The sequence below is a fragment of the Nipponia nippon genome, unplaced genomic scaffold (genome assembly GCF_047370975.1).
Source record: "Nipponia nippon isolate SJK-2023a ecotype South Korea unplaced genomic scaffold, ASM4737097v1 scaffold_10, whole genome shotgun sequence".
NCBI lineage: Eukaryota > Metazoa > Chordata > Aves > Pelecaniformes > Threskiornithidae > Nipponia > Nipponia nippon.
Genome location: NW_028262291.1, coordinates 12,148,019 through 12,168,642, shown reverse-complemented (window position 1 = coordinate 12,168,642; position 20,624 = coordinate 12,148,019). Strand labels below are relative to the sequence as shown.

The window sequence follows — 20,624 nt, the reverse complement described above, 5'->3', positions numbered from 1 at the left end:
ATGGGTGTCCCAAATAAATAGCAATTATTTTATCAGTTGTGGATTTGAACTTGTAGGTAAGTCAAATTTGTACTCATGTACTTATTTAAACTGTAAAGTTTCTTTAGAAAAGAATAAGTTGATATAATGATATCCCTATGTAAACACAGTAAATTTCTACCAATTTTTTTTTTAATTAGAACTTAAGTTCTAGTAGCTCTTAATTCAATATCTGAAGTTCTTGTTTAGAATTTGAACATGAGAATATTTTGTTTGCTGTTGAATGAATTGTGTAAAAGGTTGAAACCTAAACCAAACAGGAACTGGGGACGTTGAACGGTAGAAGGAAGGCTATTAAGGTGTGAGTGTGAAATGTCAGAGGACACCAAGACTAAGTTTTGGGTTGGTTGTTTGTTTTTTTTTCCCTAGCAAGTTGTGCTCTGCTTTTTTCCATCCCTGTGCTGTAGCTTCATTTCCCATTTTCCATCTGTATGCTGCAGGGAGAAAAGCTAGTAGCTGACATTACTTTTTTCTGTGAGCCCAGCAAGGATTTTGTCAGAGTTCCTGCAGCAGCCTAGACCGAAGAATAGTTTTGAAGACATTAATAAGATACAGCTATTGAGATGCTGCTGATACCTGTCAATGTTTCATTTAGGCTGATTCCATCAAGAATGGTGTTCAACTCCTGTCAAGGGCTTACACAATTGATCCCAGTAATCCAATGGTATTGAATCACTTGGCTAATCACTTCTTCTTCAAGAAGGTAAGAGGTCTATGGAATTTTACAGTTAAATAATTGATAACCTCTAAATAGAAAAGATTATGGTGTTAGATTCAATCTCATTTCATCAGGCTAAGTGGTGCCTAATATGGAACCATTAATCTAGCTGGACAAGTTTTTGACTTAAGTTTTTTATAAACTTTTCTCAAGAAAGCGAAGAAAAAAGGTATGCGTACTTCTTAAGTCAAGGTCACCTTTGTGTCCTGAAGTGTTGGTTGGTTTTTTTCCCCTCTCCCTCCCTTCCAAGTTTTAAAATATGAAATAGAGAAAAGAACAGTAACCACTAAAACTGAATCTGTTGTTATTAATTTAGTCAGTGCTATAACTTAAGCTTTCTTGTATTTGCCAGCTATCCTTGTTTAAATAATAAATCACTTAATCATTAATAAAGTGAAGGCTTTCAAATTTTGTTTAACTTTCTTTTTTTCAGGACTATGGTAAAGTACAACATTTGGCTCTTCATGCTTTCCATAACACAGAAGTTGAAGCAATGCAGGCAGAGAGTTGTTATCAGCTGGCTAGGTCTTTTCATGTACAGGTAGGACAGTTTTTAAAAGCCCCCTGTGAGATTATGCTTAAAAATCCGTGTTATAAAAGTTCATACAAAGCTTACCTGTGAAAACACTACCTGCTCTTTATTTACTTCTTTTTAATTAGGAAGATTATGATCAAGCTTTCCAGTATTATTACCAGGCCACTCAGTTTGCCTCATCTTCTTTTGTACTTCCATTTTTTGGACTGGGTCAAATGTACATTTATCGAGGGGACAAAGAGAATGCATCACAATGCTTTGAAAAAGTTTTGAAAGCCTATCCTAACAATTATGAGACTATGAAAATTCTTGGATCTCTTTATGCGGCTTCAGAAGACCAGGAGAAGCGGGATATTGCGAAGGTGAGTTTTGCTTCTGCCAGCATCATACTTTTACATACAAGAGTAGAACTTGAAAATCAGACTTTAAATCAGACTGTACCTTAAGATGCATAAAACTCAGGGTTGCTTGGCTATAAGTATAGAATATTTAATATTGGCTGTCATGAGAGATCCTCCTAACTGTGGAGAGTCACAGCTCCTGGAGAGAACGAAGACTCCTATTGGGCTCTGGCTAAAGCAAGTCCAGGAATTTAGAAGAGCCCCAGCCTCACATTTGTATTTGGTACTATGAAAAGGGCAGAATTTTTCCCATGTATGTTAAAATTCTCTGAAGATGGCAAGTTAGCAAATGATTCCTGAAGAGAGCAAGTTAGCTAGTGATTTCCAGAAAACACTTGCCTTAGCTTATCTGGAAGGACAATGTTATGTTTGGTTTTTGTTTGGTTTGGTTTTTTGTTTTTTTTAAATGAAAGGCTTTTTTTAATCCAGTGTTGGGTAAATAAATGCAGAAAATGTTAGACATCACTTTTCTAGCTTCTCATGTTGGTGTAATAGTTTCTGATTCTCTAAGACGAAGCTGGTGTTACATTCTACAGAAAAATCCAATAATGAAGAAAGGAAACTAATGCCATTTTTTTGTGACCAAGTTGTACAGATGTTTAGGATGTTTTCTTTTTCATTATGGTGTATCTTTCTAGTGTTAATACCTTCACTTTTTCTTTTGATTTATTTATATCTTTTTTTTTTAAAACAGTTTGTGTGTCCACAAAGAGGCATAATTATTTTCTGCTGTTTTTCAGGGACATCTAAAGAAAGTCACAGAACAATATCCTGATGATGTAGAGGCGTGGATTGAGCTAGCCCAAATTCTAGAACAGACTGATATACAGGTATTATTAATATACACTTGGTGAATTATGTGTGTGCTTTTCAGAAGAGCACAAAGAGCTCATTCTCTTATTTCTTTCATCCACTTTTTCTTTCTTTGTAAAGGGTGCATTGTCAGCCTATGGTACGGCCACACGCATTCTGCAAGAGAAAGTACAGGCTGATGTCCCACCAGAGATTTTGAATAATGTGGGTGCTCTGCACTTCAGGCTGGGAAACCTAGGAGAAGCAAAGGTATGTAATTACTCAAAGTTTGAATTGAGTTTCTTGATCACCCAGAAGTTTTCCTTTTAAGAATATTCTGAAGTGTTTTATTCCTTTTTTCTTTTTATACTTTAGAAATATTTTTTGGCATCACTGGATCGTGCAAAAGCAGAAGCTGAACATGATGAGCATTATTACAATGCTATCTCTGTAACAACGTCCTATAACCTTGCCAGACTATATGAGGCGATGTGTGAATTTCATGAAGCGGAAAAGCTGTATAAAAACATTTTAAGAGAACATCCTAATTACGTTGATTGTAAGAAACATTTGGTATTTTAGTTCCACGGTCCTCCTTATAATAGCAAAAATCTTCCCATTACAGTGTCTTCTGGTCTCCTTATATGTGTCTTCACTTCTTTTCATAGTAGTTTTGGGGCCTGCTTACCTACCCGCTATTTTCCCTTTCTCTCTCTCTTTTTTTTTTTTAAGGCCTGCATCATCCTTATAGTCCAATCTCCAGCTTTAAGCCTTCTAATTATTGGTAAATCATACCATACCCCAAAAATCTAGCAAAATTAGCTTATCTAGACTTGCATGCCGTTGCTCACTTGCTCCCCACTCCCACCAAAGCTCTAGCACCTCAGCACTCAGGTGCAATCAAGGCCATCCTCTTGATATGCCCAGGCTCTGCAACTCTACTTATGTGGGTGGAAATAGAGACCCTTTGGGAGAATCTCTTTATCTTGGATCTTGGCCTTCCTCCAGAGAAGAAGGGCTGTTGAAGGTGTTAGCACAGCTTCTGTGGCACATCCTGTTTTTTCTGCTTATTCTGTTCTTCCTGTTGCCCCCAGGTAGCTGACCTGTGATATTTGCTGCAAAGGCAAGGTGGTAGCCCTTGCCCAGCAAGCAGCAGCACACAGGATGCCCCAGCCTAATCTATAGCCTTTTCCCTGCTTGTTTTCCATTGCCACCTGCTAACTGATGCTCTTCCCAAAGCTTGCGGAGATGGGAGAGCTGTTTAAAGTGGAGGGAGGAGAATTATGTACCTGATGTATCCTTCTTTCTTTGAGGTTTCTCAATCATCTTTAATTTATGAAACCAATTATAAACATTTATGTTACTTTAACTGTTAGAAGTTTGCAATTTCTGTATCACCATTGTGGATGGACGTTCCTCTTCACATGGTGTGTCTCACTGTGAATAGAATATGAAAGGTGTCTTAATGTTTGCTGTCCTTAGGTCAAGAAAAAGATTGCTTTTGAAATTCATGCGTGGCCAATATTTTCTTTGTTTGAGATGACTTTAACCTGTTTCCTGATTTTTATTTTATCTTCTATTTTTATTTTCAGGCTACTTGCGCTTGGGAGCTATGGCTAGGGATAAAGGAAATTTTTATGAGGCTTCTGATTGGTTTAAAGAAGCACTTCAGATAAATCAGGTTTGTAATCCCTTAAGTGCTTAAAGTTAAAACACTTGAAATACTAACTGAACTTAAAATTTTCTTTTCATTTTGTTTGTTCACGTAAACTAGACGAAGAAGAGAGAACTACTGTAGTCTGCACTCTGTGCGTTTTGTCTGTTGTTTTTTTTGTAATACAAAATTCTATTTAAGAAAAATAGCATTTTATACTTGAAAAAGTAGCCTTGCAAGGGAAAATGATGCTTTTGCAACTTACAGTGAATTTTTATTTAGGACCATCCGGATGCTTGGTCTCTGATTGGCAATCTTCATTTGGCTAAACAAGAGTGGGGTCCAGGACAGAAGAAATTTGAAAGAATATTGAAACAGCCCTCCACACAAAATGATACTTATTCTATGCTGGCTCTTGGCAACGTCTGGTTGCAGACTCTACATCAACCCACAAGAGACAGAGAAAAGGTAATGGGCATTTTTCTGCCCTACATCTGGTTTCATTTATTTAATTTTATATGCTCTTAGCTACTCGGAGCCTTTTCTTGATGCCTGTTTGGCATATTATAGTCCATAAAACTTCTGGATAGATGTTTTAATACCCCATTATAGAAATGAGTGATCAATTGGGATGCTTCTTTCTGCAGGAGAAGCGTCATCAAGACCGTGCATTAGCAATCTACAAGCAAGTCCTCAGAAATGATCCAAAGAATTTGTATGCTGCTAATGGCATAGGTGAATATTACTCTAATTTTCCTTCAGCCGTGATGATATCTGTATGTTTCATGCTTTAATATGGAATTGTTTTCGCAGGGCCTCAATGCTATGTAGTGGGGCACAAGAAAGAATAGCTTTCATATGGCAGCTATGTCACTTAGTCTTTAATGGGGAACTTTATTCAGGCAATATTTTGTTTTCTTTGGTAGGAGTACATAGTATGTGAACCTGGAAGCTTATGCTGTATGTATTACTTTCCCCTTAGGAGCTGTCTTGGCACATAAAGGATATTTCCGTGAAGCTCGTGATGTTTTTGCCCAAGTGAGAGAGGCAACAGCAGATATCAGTGATGTGTGGCTGAATTTGGCACATATCTACGTAGAACAGAAACAATACATCAGTGCTGTGCAGATGGTAACATCTCTAAATTGAACTACGTAATATATTTGGTTAGATGACTTTTGGATGTTTCTCTGCTGTCATGGCAGCTGTGCAGATTTCTGACTAATATTTTAACAAATTATAGGTCTATTCCTAGCATGCTGTTGGCTGTCAAGTCTAGATTTAAAAACAAACTGCCAAATGTGGGTAAGGGGTAACAAAGCACCTACCAACTTGTACGCTTTTTTTTGGTAGCAGAGTTAAAACATGATGGGGTTAGAATTTTGGTCTTAGAATTATTTAGTCAGAGAGGTTTCAGTCAGTGTAGTTACTGTATGTGATTTACATTCAGATGTTACTGAAGTAAGTAAATGCAATTTGCTGCTGGGATTTTTTTAATAGCAACACTTCCTATTTTTGTTCTTGCAAATGATTGCATAAATAACAATCAGACCTGTCTGAAAATCTGACTGTGCCATGATTTCTTTCACCACAGTTAACATCGTAAGGTAATTCATGTTGGAAGAAATCTGTTGAGGTTATCTAGTTCAACCTGCTCTAGCAAGCTAACTTCCAAGTTTCAACCTATTCTAACTAAATTGATGCAATTAATCAAAAGCATCCAAGTAAGCTAAAAAAAAAAAGCCTATGTTGGACAGGACAGAAGCTCAGAACAAACTTGTTTCATTAAGATTGAGTCCACATTGAGGCTCAAAAATACTTAATTCAGAGCTATCCTGAAGTTTTTTGTGATGATTGTAAGGAAGAGATACTGGGCCTTTCTCATCTGATCAAGACCTCAGTAGTTGCTGTCCTCCAGTGAACTACTGTTAAAAAGCTTTGGTAACATGATCAGATTCATTCTGCTGAGTTTGAATGAGGTCTGTTGTCTTTTTAACACCTTGTCTGTTTTTATTGATAAAAAGCCTAATGAAAAGCTAATTTTAGCCATTGTTTAAGCAGTGAATTACAGTGGGGAAACTGGGTATCATTTTCACCTTTTGATTTGTCAGAAAAATATTGTACTCATTTGCTAATACATTTAAGTAAAGCTGCTGGTAGAAATGTGTTTATTTACTGAGGTGTTTTATTGTTCCTTGGGTTCTACTATGCAGTTGGTACAAGCCACAGTCTGAAATACGCGATATTGGACTCAAAGGGAAACAAATTGAATTTAATAGCCTAGTGTACTGCCGCCACAACAATTATTCTAGTGAGTTCTCTACCATAAACTATACAAATCCAAGGCAAACTTAAGCTAAATACAAAATCTTTTACTCTAAAGGTGAGTGGAAATTGGGTGCTCACCATACAGTGCGATGCAAGAGTAGTGACTTCAGGCTTTAGAGTTCAGGGCAGTTTTATGTATTTGAGCTGGAAATAAAAATTACTTTGTATTTCTTATTATTTTGGAGGTTTAGAAAGGGTGAATGATTCCTGTAGTAACAAATCTTCTTTTACACTTGAGAACAGCTAGATATCCCTTGGCATGCCAAGTTATTCAGCTAGATGGACAGAAGAAATTTGATGTTAGGTTATCTGAAAGGTGTGGATGTTTTTTAACTAATTGCATCAGAAATATAGAATTACTACGCTAAATACATTTCAATTTGCAAAGTATCTTGTATGAGTAAAGAAAATAGATTCCCGCCCCCCCCCCCCCCCCCCCCCCGGAGAATAATTGAGTGCTCTTAAAATGAGTCGTGTTTGTTGGACTTTTTTACAATAGATGGTACTTGCAAAGTATTCTTTTGTATTTTAAGACCTACGTAGCCTCCTGGACTGCTGCCAATTTCCAGAAAAATCAGGTACTTGCTATGGAATAGCAGAAGGAATTTTCTGATCAGTGAAAAGGAGGCATCCATGTAGCATGACACACTTCTTTAAAAAAAAAAAAAAAAGGCATATTACCAATAATGCTTTTTAGGAATAGAAACATTTGCTGGAGTTGGCTAACCAAAATAACTGACCGTTGTTACCTCTTAATTTGATTTTTTTTTCCATTTCAGTATGAAAACTGCCTCAGAAAGTTCTATAAGCATCAAAATACTGAAGTATTGTTATATTTGGCCCGGGCGCTCTTCAAATGTGGCAAATTACAGGAATGCAAACAAACTTTGTTAAAGGTACGAATATAAAACATCATGTATCACAAAATAAAATTATTGTAAGTTGATGCATGTTTATGTCTCTATTTAGTAGTCTGGGGTTGAAATAATGGTGCTTATTCTCTGTATGTTGCTTCAGTATACCTCTGTATCATGTTGTAGCATATCTTAAAAACATGTTTTTTATTTACAGGCCAGGCATGTAGCACCAAGTGATACAGTCCTTATGTTTAATGTGGCTTTAGTGCTACAAAGACTAGCTACCTCTGTCCTGAAAGATGAAAAAAGCAATCTAAAGGAGGTGCTTAATGCTGTGAAAGAACTGGAGCTAGCCCACAGGTAAAGATGATTTATTTCTAATCATTATAATCTATTTTGTTGTTCCCTTACAGTAAATTTGCAGTATAGGTCACAAATCTGGTTAGAAGAGCAATCATCTTCTATGAAACGCTGTATGTAATTCTAGAGTTTCTAGTAGGAAAAGAAAGACTGGGCCTGACAAACCTACTTATTCAGACTTTGCTCCAGAGCCAGTTTTGTTTGGCCACATGGCCATTATGTATTTCGCAAAGGGTTTTATATTACTATGACCAAGATGACTCTTCCCAGAAGAGGATAGTTGAAAAAAAGTTGAAAATTATTCTACGAATTTAATACTTTTTTTGAAGATTTCTTTCAAAACTACCTCTAAGGCTCAAAAGCAAATCTATTTATATTATATGAGCCTAGTTAATGACTGGTAGTCCTTGAAAACTAATTTTGCCCTCCTGTTGGCAAGTAAAGCCTAAGCACTCTCATGGCTTAACAACAGAAGCAGTCTCTTAAGTGTGTTTGAGATCTTTTAGTTCTCTCTTTTTCTTTTTTTTTTTTTTTTTTTTCCCAAATAATTCTGGGCAGAAAACACTGTGATTAATCTGATCCAGTTGTCACCATCTTTGAACAGAAAGCATTCAACCGTTTATTCTGCTCCTAGGTATTGTGGGTGTAGCTGGTGCTTGCTTTATGCATTCCTAGCTCTGCTGTTATGTCGAAGATAGATGTTGCCTTTCAGTAATTTTGTCAACTAAAGCAAGCCTTTAATACAAGCAAGCATTTCACAATTCTAGTGCTTTACATAATGCAAACTAAACATTTGAACACAAATTCTAACTTAAATTTGGTTAGAAGCTTGTTATTTATTGTCTTAAAGTTGCATGAAAGCCTTTATTTTGTACCCATTAACTAAAAATTTAGGTGTCTGTCACATTTTGGAAAATATTTTCCATAATCTAAAACTTGAGCAAGGAATTACTTTCTTCATATGCACAAGAATTTGAGTTCAATCTAGGACAAATACACTTCATTTAAAATGTCTCTGATGGAATATGGGAAGAAACTGTGGCAGCCTTGAAAGCTGGAAAGTTGTTTTCCTTTAAATGAATTGGAGAAACTGTTCTCAAAACATTGATCATCATAGCTTACCCATCTACATGAAGGTATGTTGTATTTGCAAGGACCTGTCAACTAAGTTCAAGGAAGCTATTCTGGAAGGATTTTTAAAAAATAAGTTTTCCTTCCTTTTCTTATGCTGGTTTCAAGCACTTAAGCTGTGACCGATAAAGAATAAATCTACTGGGGTCAGCGATGTCTTTATTGCTAGGAGTCAGTGAATGAAACCTTAAAACTCTCTTTAGAATTTTTCTGGGTTTTTGTTCGCTCTCGAGTGGTTTTAGAATGTTTTAAATTTGGAGAACTCTGAAGGTACTTTTATACTGTTAAAAGGGGTTGCATGCAGAGAAAATTGGTGAGGCTTCCTCGTCTGTTGAGTTTTATGGGATTGTAATTCAGCAGTAAATGCTTTCTTTTAAGGCAAAATTACAACAAATACATAAGTAATGATGTACTTGCTTAGTTTTGTCTGTTGTTTTTTCCTCCAGGTACTTCAGTTACTTGAGTAAAGTAGGTGATAAGATGAGATTTGACTTGGCACTTGCTGCTACAGAAGCCAGGTAAAAAACCTAAACAAACAAACAAAAAAAACCCCAAAAAACCATAAACCCTTCATTCAGATACCAAGTGGAATGTTTTTGTCTTGTTTTTCCATACTAAAACTGGATTGCAAAATTTCAACTGACAATTTCTTAAAACAGTAGAAATACAAGTGAAGGGTTACTCCCTATTACTGTTTCATTCTTTTCCTGTCTTTGCTTTCTAATGTTTTTGTGTAGTCTAAAATTCTCAACATGTGTCTGCCCTTAGCTGGAGCCTGCAAAACTTTAGCTGTTTTAATGGCAAATCTTTCATCAATGAGAGTGCAGTGACCTTTACTTAAACATCTCTAGCTCTCACTGTTTTGACTTTAAACATAATAAACTAACAACAGGTTTGCTTTCATGGGGCTTTTTTGGGGTAGTTTATGGCTGAATAGCATGGGTTGGTTACTGAAACATGACAAGCTTTTCTTTGCAGAGTCTAGTATGCTTTAACTTTTGCTCAGGGTAATGAGTTTGCATACAAGCCTCTTCAAATCGGTTTCCTTTTAAGCTTATTTCTTAGGTTTTTACTTGGTATGCCCTGTGTTTCCTTTATTGGACGTTCTTCTAAGATTTTCATAGCCATATACAAATAACATCTGTTGGCCATCATGCATTGTACTACTTAAATGGGTATCATTAAAGCACTTTGTGCAGAGAATAAAATTTTAATCTTAATATTAAAAGAAACGTCATTGTAACATTAACTATAAGAGGGTATTGAAAGCACCTTGCTTCAATGTTGCGTGAGACTTGAACACTTTATGCAACCTTAACTCTTACGCAGTTGGGTTTTTTAAGATGATGTATGTTGTGATTAAATATAAGTTCTTATTGAGCATAATTCTGAAGCTGTCCAAATTAGTTGGGATGATTCCTTTTATGTTCATGTGGGTTTTTTGTATATGAATTGTCTAAATTTTAAGTGTGAAGCAATGTTCTGAAATTGTATATTGCAATTTAAAGATAAATTAGCTTACCAGAAAGTGCTTTAGTTTACTCAAAAATCTGTACTACTCTTCTATTGTGCTATTTCAAATAGCTTTTTTTTCTTTGTTGGTGATATGAACATAGTGTTGTGATGCGTGTCCTTTATAAAACTGTTTCTTGTAGTATGTGCCTGCCACCTTCCTTTACCTGAAAACATTGCATGTTACAGGCAATGCTCTGACTTACTGAGTCAAGCCCAGTATCACGTGGCTCGGGCACGCAAGCAGGATGAAGAAGAAAGGGAGCTGCGTGCGAAGCAAGAGCAAGAAAAGGAGCTGCTTCGCCAAAAACTACTTAAAGAACAGGTTTCATTCTGTTACGTTGTGTATACTGTATTTTTTAAAAAGTATACTTTATTTTTAAAAAGTATACCTGTCAACAATATATATGGCCCTATTGCTCTGTGGTGGAACCTGGTGTTACTGATAAAATGTCTAGTAGCTATTTTTCTTGGTTACAGTAAGCGCTAGCAGAAAATGTTATAGCTAACAGATTATACTTACTCTTTCTTTCCCACAGCCTCAGAAATAGATTTTTATTTCGATGTAGAAATAAATTTGGTGCCCCAGAAGGTCTGCCATCAAATTTCTGTACTGACAGGCTGGATGAGGAAGCACCTAGTGCAACAGTTCTTTTGGACTTTTGCCTACCTAGCATAGGCTTGTAGAAAACTTTTTTTTTGCCACGTGGACCTTCTGCTATGACATACTGTCAAAACTCAGTTTTCCAGTTTCTTGTCAGCAAATAATATTTACGCCTGCGATTATAATCACTGTGATGGTGCAAATACAATAGTAATGGCTAGTTTTCTCTCTGTTTCAGGAAGAGAAGCGCCTAAGAGAAAAAGAAGAACAGAAGAAACTTCTGGAACAAAGAGCTCAATATGTGGAGAAAACCAAGAATATTCTGATGTTCACTGGTGAAGTAGAAGGATCAAAGGAGAAAAAACGTGGTGGCGGTGGAGGCAGGGTAGAACAGAATATTTTTTTTTTTAATCTCCCTCATTTTCCCCTTTTGATATATGGTCTTTTGCAGTAGCACGTTTTTAATTTCAAGCTCCTAGGCTCCACTGAGTGAAACTGCACAGGTTTAATACTCAAATGTAAAAATTGGAAGCTAATACTTAAAAGTTCCAAGCACAGTGGCATCACAAAAATCTGTTCTATTCAATTGTTAAAATAACAGAAGAATATTGTTTTATTATGTGCAAATTTGGAATAATTTTCTTAATGACATCAATCTAGAGATTATGGGAAATTTGGCACAAGAAGGTCTGTATTTTCATGTCTTCAAAAACATGTTCAGATAAAGTTTCTATTTTGAATGGTTTTCTGGTAGCTTTTTTTAACTGGAAGGTGAATAATAGGCTATATTGTGGGGCTTTTATTTATTTTAGCGTTCCAAAAAAGGAGCAGGGGAGTTTGACGAGTTCGTCAATGATGACAGTGATGAAGATCTGCCCATGTCTAGAAAGAAAAAGAAGAGGAAGGGCAGTGGTAGTGAACAAGATGGGGAAGAAGAGGAGGGTGAGAGAAAGAAGAAGAAGAGGAGGAGGTAACTGATACTTTAATGTTAGACTTTCCTGAGAAATAGTATGGCTTTTAAGTATATTCTTATGCAGTCTTTCATAACGACTTAAAAAATGAACTGTTGTTAAGAGGTCACATGATTAACTTTTATTTACACATGCACATTATAAGACTTAAACAGCACTCTGCAAAAGAAGTATGAGTAACACTTGGTCAACTAGATGTGTCTTGTCTGATATTTTTGCATGTGTTAAGTTTTTTTGTGATGATATGCTTTACATCATATAAAATACGTTTCTGTTTAAGACCCCAGAAGGCAGATGAGGGGAGCGATGATGAAGAACATGAAAATGGTCCAAGACCTAAAAAACGACGTCCACCTAAAGCAGAGAAAAAGAAGGCTGTAAGTTAAACCCTGAATAACTGCATCACTTTCTAAATATGCTTTTGGACTTCAGCATTACCCTAGTCAAGAAAGATTTATTGATGTTGAAAATTACAACGAAACTTCTTGTAGCAAACTGCCTTTGAGCTTATTTTTGTCCTCCCCTGTTGCTATAGCTGCTTCAGGGATGAAAAGGATATTTCTGAAGGCATCTAGAATTAAGTGATAGTAAATGGAAAATTTTGATCAAATGACTTCAGAACAACTGTTAAAAGCACTTCGGGTTTTCTGAATAGGTTTCTACATTTAGGCACTATGTTTTAACCAGCCACATGAACAAGCAACCTTTTGTTTTTCCCCTATACAGCCCAAACCAGAACGTCTGCCTCCTTCAATGAAAGGAAAGATCAAATCAAAAGCCATCATTTCATCAAGTGATGATTCTTCTGATGAGGATAAACTCAAAATTGCTGATGATGGGTAAGAACCTTAATTAACTTTGTATGTACTAAAATTTCAACGCATGCTTTCAAGAGAAACTGCAGTGTTAATAATAATGAAATAATGCAAAGATAATGAGAAGCCTTTCATTGTACTCACAACATGACTTTCCATTGCAAATTAATTCCTCTCATTCTGATAACGCTAGCATTACTCAAATCCTTGTGTCTCATTTTATTTTTAAGCGAAGGATAGCATCTTTTAATACTGGATTTTTTTTCTTTTTCCCTACAGACATGCTAGGAATAGCAACAGTGATTCAGATGATGGGGAACAGCAGCACAGTAAACGCATTGTTTCTGATAGTGATTCTGATAACAGAAACAAATCTGGTAGCGAGGCAGGTAGTCCAAGGAGGTCCAGTGTCCGCCCATCTGAGGAAGATTCTGACAGTGACAGGTCAGCTAGAAAAAGGAGGCGGTCAGATTCGGAGCAGTCTGACAATGAGTCTGTACAGTCGGGGAGAAGTCGTTCCGGTGGTTCAGAAAATGAATCTCGCCCAGCTTCTCGTAGTGCTGACTCAGACAGAGATTCTGAGAGAGGATCTGACAACGAGGGTTCTGGCAGAGGCTCTGGTAACGAATCTGAACCAGAAGGATCCAACGATGAGGGGTCTGAGGGTGGCTCAGATGACAGTGATTAGACCTAAATTACAGACCATCTTTTTAAAATGTTCCTGTAAATATATTTCAGTTATAGGGAAAATCCAATTTTTATATTTGAAAACTGTGACTTAAAAAAAAAATTTAATGTTTTAGTAAGCTGTTGTGAGACCTTCCTGTGATTCTTTCTATTAGCCACTAATGGATGTTTCTCTAAGTTGGCTTATGGTGTATTCTTAAATTGAAACTGCTGTAGATGAAGAACAGAATCCCTGTACTATAATCAGCACACCAAGGATGGAATGCATGTAAAAACTATGGAACATAAAATCTCTGTTTAGGTGGTTCCAGTGTGGCTAAAACTGTGTATTCTGTGCTTAAACATGCATAGATGGATCTTAAAATCCTACCAAATGGAGCAAAGAGCTGTGGATATTTATCTTTTTCCTCATTCTGAATAAAGGTCAGTAGGGAGGTTTTTCTTACTTTCTATTAAAGAATACATTTGCCATGATAAAACTCCTTATGTTTCCAAGAGTTTGTTCTTTTGCTTCTTTTTTTGTGTTAAATCAGCTGAAAAGATACAGATATTAAAGAAATTTTATAAAGTAACGATGCAGATGTAGAGGAAATATTTAAATTGGCAGATAAAAAAGAAAGAGAAAGGCAAAGTTGCCAGTAACACAATAAACTGTTCCTCCTTTGCTTGGAGTGATTTATTTTGCCCCTTAAAAGGTATAGGCAGAAAACAAAAATGTTAAATTTGACAAAGGAATGTGTTTTGACGAGGTAGTCTTCACTTTATTTTAGCTTAAGTACATGGCTTCTGGAATTAAGTCCTGTCATATAATGTATTCAGGAACAACAATGAAAAATTACTGTGTTGTAGACTAAAATGAATCTGATTTCTCCCTGCAGTTCTGAAAAAGTCTTTTGCACCAGTCCAAAAAATTTTTTTTTCTAACTTTTTTCATTGGTCATGAAGTCCTATTTTAAGCATTTGCTAAGAGAAGATTATATAGATCTGGATAGTATATTACTACTGGTTTTAATAGACTGTATAGCCTAAATTCTGTTGCTTTGTTTTTAGAAGGTCTGGATTGTCAGTACTGATAGTTCACATCAAGTACTAACTGAAAGATAAGTTTCCCATGCTGCTATTTCTGGTTTGCTTGTGAGCATTAGCTGTTCTCATTGTGTATGTTTTTTTCATGTGTTTATGGGCTGTTGGTAACCATAGCAGACAAAGCAGAATGTAGAACAGTTGAGACGTTTCTTTTCATGGCTCAGTTTGGTATGAAGTTTCTATATGTGGTCTTACCTAAAACTTACATGCTTGGTAACATCCAGAATAGAAGAACAGCTATTATGCTCATTGGATTAGAGCAAAACTGAATCTTAATTCAGTCTTCTTGTTGATAGAGTCACTTAGGTGGAAGATTAGCAACAGTCCAAGACTGGAAGCTAGCTAGCTTTGAAAACATGCACTTGAGGAAAATGTGTAGCCCTTGTAGGAAATGATTCTCCTATCATCAAGAGAATCATGACCCAGGTGCTTTCAGAATCACAAGGAAGCAGTGGATGGATGAGGTATGTACGCTTGATGTCACGCCGCTTCACTTACAAAGCTATGAAGTAAGCGTGAGGAAAATAATGTAACTAAGGAAAAGTAATACATGCAAGGTGAAACAAATGGAGCACTGGCAGCAATGGCAAGTATGAGAGTAACCAGCTTTTAACAGTAGGAAGGAAAAAGAAAATGTACAGCACTTACTATGGCATCTTAGAAACTTTTTTCTGCCTTAAATACATTTCCACTATCATAGGCACATTTTATCATGTTATTTAATTGTATCTTTCTTATGAAAGGTCTGAAGGTCTTGGTTTGGTGCTGTATGGAGCAAAATATATTTTCTGTAGGTAAAAGTTAGCTCTTTAGATGAAGTGCTGAGTGGGTCTTCAGATCTAACATCCAGTCGGAGAGAAATATTTTCAGTCAGTGTAAAATAAAAGGGGTTTCCGTACATCTATTGTCTGAGGAAGAAGTGCATTTTTTGAGCTTTCCACAGTCAGAAAGGAGGCTTGTAAGAAGAGGTTATGACTTGAAAGGGCTTGAAATGCATGATACACCAGAGGCCAACCAACAGGAAAAGAGTGGGGACAGGGAATGCTTTTACTTCTCTCTTTCTCTGCTTTTACTGAACAAAAGGGGAAAAAGCTTTCAACTTTTGTTTTTGCTTCCCTTTGATTAGGAGGGTTAAGAGGAGGATTAAGGTTATATAAAAAGTCACATGTTGCTGTAATTGGAGAGAAAGCTGTGTTTTAGCTTAATTCATATTTTCTAATGCATGTTTTTTGAAAGTGCAGTGGTGGAATAATGTTGCCGTCATTCTCTCTTGGCAGCATTCCTTGCCTTCTGAAGTAGGTGGTTGGCTTGCAGCTATTCAATTCCTTTATTTATAGGAGTAATCTATTCCAGAATAAAATACAGGGAGTTAGAAGTTTAATACCGCATTGCTGCAGAAGTGGTTTTTTCCTAGTTTCTGTAATGCATCCACTAACAAGTTGCACAACTGTATGAAAAGTGTTTCCTGTTGAGCTCTGTTGCAGCTTAGCATTTGGCTGTCCTCACATGTGAGCACATCTTCTCTAGAATACAGTAGAAAAGGATCGTGTAGAGTTTGCTGTTAGCAAGCAGTTGATTTAAAAAAAAAAAAAAAAAATTATCTCATTCCTGAAATTTATAGACTAGGCCCTTCACAGAACAAGCACTTCAAATGTAACTTAAAAAAAAATTAAGTGGCTGAGTTGTGTAGTTTTGAGGGGGGGTTTTGTTTGTGTGCGGTTTTTGTTTTGTTTTTTTAATCCACCTACTCAAGATTTTCTCTTTCAGAAACTTTTACAGGTCAGTACTTGGTGGGAAGGAGTGGCTGTCACTGCTGCATAACAAGGCATCTGTGTGTAAATTGATTCATTCTCTTTCTAAATGCCCACTTCTGCTAATTCAGCTCTGAAAACAACAGTAGTCTATCCACATAGAAGCAAGGTGCAGGAATATGCTTCGGAATGTGCTGCCAAGGAATGCTTTGGACAGGGCAAGACCTATGGTAGGAGCACTACAGCTAAAATTATATCAGTTCTGTTTATAAGGAGGGGCCTCTTTCTGGGAATAAGTTGCTTTCCATGTTAAATATTTCACTGTTGAGAGCAGTGTTTGTTGTAGCAAGGCCTTTTCCTCCTGCACAGATTTAACCTGTTGCATTAGGGGTTGATTAATACTGTGGACATTTTATATTAAAACTTGCAGGCTTTCTGAAACAAGTTTCCTCCTTACTTTGTTTTGTGCAGTTTCTTTACTCTTACCATGTAGTGCTCTGATGATCTCCTTGGTGGATAGTAGTAGCTAACTTAAAGTAAATGAATCTTGATTCAGAAGTTACCTGGAAAAATTCCTACAGCTGGAGTTGCAGTCAGCAAGGACAAGTTCAATATTAATATGGGTAACAAAACAAGTTGACAAAGTGGATGTGAAAAATGGTCTGTAACCAAATACTTTTTTTTTTCTCAGCTAGTAGTACTTACTGCTCTCTTAATAATAGTCTTTTATTATTTAGCTAGATGCCGTAGTTGCTCTACAGAAGAGGATTTGAATTGGAGACAGAATCTAAGGGAATACCAAATATGGGAATACTTAGGAGAGAAATTCGAAGTAAGTATACTGAAAGTGGGTAGTATTTCTATCCTATCTGGGAATTTCAGTCTACACATCTGCTCAAACTTTGTGTGGTTTATACTAGAAATACTTGAAAATTTAGGATTTTTTTAGTCTCAGCAGAACCTAGAGAAGGTACAGTTGTATAGTCATGCAGCTTGTAACATGTCTCTTTTTCCTCTGGTCCTTAGTCTAGAGAAGTTAGGAATGCTCATCATAGTCATGTTCTTCTTCAAATTATGTTTATTTTATTGTCAGGGATAGATCTGTCCCTCTGGGTTGTTCTCTTCCCCTTTTTATTTTTTCCTTTACCGTTAGGCAAAAACTCGTCTTTTCTCTGCAGCCTCCAGAGCTTGGGACTGGCTAAGTATTTGGCCTGCAAACTACATCATATTGGCACACTTGATTGAGTTTACCTTTTTCTTATAGCTCCATTTGAAATGATACATGCTGAAGAGTCCATCTTGCTGCTTCTAAATAATTATCATCCTTGTCTTATGCATGTCCCTGTATTTGACTGTTCGGAGATGCCCCCCAGCATTGTTATGGTGTTGCTTAAACTCCAGATGTGCTGTGTTTAGTTCATGAGCATTCAAGAGTCTCATTCCTATCCCACCCATTTCTTGTTGATTAAAATTACAAATACCTTGCTTTACCCAAAGAATCAGTTTCTGTTTAGCACCTTAGAGTGAGTGTCACATGGCAGTGACTTCAGTGGTGTTTTCTATTGCCTTAAAAGGGTCCAAGCAACACTGTGGCTCTTTAAAGGTGTTTGAACCCTTCAGAGTTCTTAGCAGATGAATTTGCTCTCTTGCCTCTCTCTAAGGCTGTGCAAATACCATATGCTAATTGCAACAGCCAAAGCATTCTTGGACACATTGAGGAGTATCACGGGTCTGCTCTGGTTTTTAGGGCTCGCATCACTGGCCTCCTGTGAAAGGTGCAGTTCACTGGTCACACAATGCCTTTAGTGACAGATACAGTCTGGAACGTTCTGGCTTAGGCCTATTTTCTAATGCAGAAGTTACTTTCTAATTTAGGTCACAGAGCTAGTAGTAGAGAACTTAATCTTTGCTAGCTGCTCATTCTGTAACAATAGGACAGAGGAGGTCATAGTCTAAGAAGAATCTCTTGCAATGCTATATTCCCTCTGGCTCTTTCTGTGAATCTATTCAGAGAAAATTGTCCTCAGTGTCTTCTCACCTCTGCACCTGAAGGTTCTGGCTATACAGGCACTGCTAAATCAACAGACTGCTTTAAACAGGACTTGTTCAAGCAGAGGCAAGATACTAATAAATACCGGTCTTGACTTTCCTTGCACTGGTGACAGTTTACTACCAATTTTGAAGATGCATCAGAGAATATGAAGCATCTCTTCATCCGTCTCCACTCTTGACAGATAACTCTGCTTTGTTCCAACTTTTAATAGAGTTCAAACTGCTTTAAACTGGCTCTGCTGCCTGTATCTGCCATGCTGTACTAAATTATGTCTAGTACATGTCCCATTCTCATGGGAGTCTGTCTAAGCAAAAGGTAACATTCTTTTTTCTTGTGGGAAGCTGTCCTGGACCAGCTGGGGAGGAAGAATTATTGTCAGCAGCTATTTTCTAGCACTAAAAAGGAAAGAGGAATTGTGTCTCATTTGGGTTTGCGGGACCTAAGCATATTCATGCACGAATTCAAGTTGGTGATTTTAGTCAAAATGATCTTGACTTTCCAGAGACATACGTGTTTAACTTCCAGCATACCTATTTCTAAATTTCAGCAAGGACATACTTGGTAAGCATACTTGCACTTAATGGTGGGTACAGACTGCTTCTGGGGCATATTTGTCTGCTTTTGATGGTGGTCTAACAGAGGTACTCAACTTGTTCACTCTCCTGATGAGCTACCAAAAGTTGGAATTTGTCTCTCAATCTTAGAGCTTACTTCTGGTGAGATCTTCTGTCTCTCAGATCATTGTAACTTAGCTGAGTTTCTATCAAATGCTCCACATAGGTTAAGACTGTGCTGGTTAGACAGTAAAAAGCATTTTCCTAGATGGATACCTGGATGTGCTGGGTTTTCCTGTATTTATACAGACTAGTGCCTCTCATCTTCATGCATCTGTTTTGTTTTATCGTCACTGCATCAGGGGAATTAATGTGTACTTGCAGGAGTCTTAACCCATAACTCCTTCTTGGAGTATTCCTTGTTTCTGTCTTCAGTCTGTAGGCTGTTCATGGTTTGTGCAAGGCAAAAGAGCCTTACAAGCATTAGCTGAGTTATGGATATAAGGTAATTAGGTGTTGCCATGTATCAAAATGGTATTACTGGAAGTGACAGGGAAGGAAAGAAACAAAAAGAAATTATGTGTCAGATTAGTGCTTAAAATAGATACATTATTTATGGTCTTGCTACTTAATTACTTGGGTGTCCATATTTCTAATATGGATCTTCTATTTTGGCTTTCTTTTGCTCTGCACTCACTTATTCATAATTAATGCCCAGAGGGACACTCGCTTTGCCCATAAGTGTTTCAATTTCCATTGTCTTTAAACAGTGCAGGGGAAAGGACATTTTTTTTTTTTCAGTGCATATGCAAGAACTATTGATCTATCCAACTGTAAAACCAGAGAGTGGAAATTGTAACAGTAAAATCAAGCAAGATATACATTAAAAAAATAGAAAAAATATATCACAAAAGACATCACCTAGAGACAGAAAGTCATTCACACATAACAACAGCGCTCCGTGATTGCAGTTGCAGAGGCACTTTCTTGTGTAAGCAGCAACATTATCAGTGGAGTTATGTGCATTCCTCATAGAAAGTTACGTTTGAATGGACCATGCAGAGAAAAACATGTCTTGACCCCTCTCTCAACTGCCATGGTGTATCTACACCATGGAGCTAAGCTGATTCGTCCAGGTCAGTCAAATAGCACTGTGATCCAAGAGGAACCCAAGGCTCGCATCAGCTGGCTGCCATGCAAGCTTTGCATAAGATAAAGGTTGGTAACATCTGTAGTATTTGCGTAGAAATGAGTCTTAGTAAAAGAATTGCACATTTTCAATTGCTCACTGTCTTGGTGTAAATTGCCTACAAACATTAGCCGTTACCTTCAATTGTACTTTTGCAGAATGTTCCATTTCTTTATTCCGGCTGAAGTGATGTAGTGTTTCTTACTGTTTTCGTACATTGTTGTCTTTGATGTTATTTTTAAGAAATATTTAAGAAAGCATAGTGGGCAAGGAGGTGGGCTACAAATTGTGTATCAGGAGACCTGAATTTCATGTAGCATGTTCTCACTAATACCTATGTGCGGAGGAACGCTCGCTCAGTCTTTTTACCCCTTTCATTTGTGTGGCTTGAATAGAATTTAAGCTGCTTTGGGCCAGGATGACTTCTTACTGAGTTGTACCGTACCTAAAATACCGCAATCCCAACTTGTTCAGATCTCCAGCTGTATTTTAAATTTGTATTTACTATTATTTTAATTTTTATGGTTGTTGTTTTTAATAATAATGCAGTAACATATTTTGCTGAACTATTGTACTGTTTGTAACCA

At 36.9% G+C, this 20,624-nt stretch overlaps 1 protein-coding gene across 6 annotated transcripts in view; it reads left to right on the top strand.

Moving 5' to 3' along the window:
- Positions 1-20,129, top strand: part of CTR9 (CTR9 component of Paf1/RNA polymerase II complex) — a 28,131-nt gene extending 8,002 nt beyond the window's left edge. For 2 of the 6 annotated variants that reach the window (XM_087744828.1, XM_087744851.1), the window contains 19 exons: positions 635-742; positions 1,191-1,298; positions 1,418-1,654; positions 2,434-2,523; positions 2,627-2,755; positions 2,861-3,044; positions 4,078-4,166; positions 4,422-4,607; positions 4,787-4,874; positions 5,122-5,270; positions 7,247-7,363; positions 7,539-7,684; positions 9,262-9,333; positions 10,517-10,652; positions 11,170-11,316; positions 11,744-11,901; positions 12,183-12,279; positions 12,629-12,741; positions 12,997-20,129. In XM_087744828.1, the coding sequence (XP_087600954.1) occupies positions 635-742; positions 1,191-1,298; positions 1,418-1,654; positions 2,434-2,523; positions 2,627-2,755; positions 2,861-3,044; positions 4,078-4,166; positions 4,422-4,607; positions 4,787-4,874; positions 5,122-5,270; positions 7,247-7,363; positions 7,539-7,684; positions 9,262-9,333; positions 10,517-10,652; positions 11,170-11,316; positions 11,744-11,901; positions 12,183-12,279; positions 12,629-12,741; positions 12,997-13,405 (2,763 nt within the window). In that variant the 3' untranslated portion in view covers positions 13,406-20,129. The remainder of the gene's footprint in view (positions 1-634; positions 743-1,190; positions 1,299-1,417; positions 1,655-2,433; positions 2,524-2,626; positions 2,756-2,860; positions 3,045-4,077; positions 4,167-4,421; positions 4,608-4,786; positions 4,875-5,121; positions 5,271-7,246; positions 7,364-7,538; positions 7,685-9,261; positions 9,334-10,516; positions 10,653-11,169; positions 11,317-11,743; positions 11,902-12,182; positions 12,280-12,628; positions 12,742-12,996) is intronic. The other 4 variants (XR_015701532.1, XR_015701531.1, XR_015701524.1 and 1 more) reach the window with 4 other exon arrangements.
- Positions 20,130-20,624: the final 495 nt, after the last annotated feature.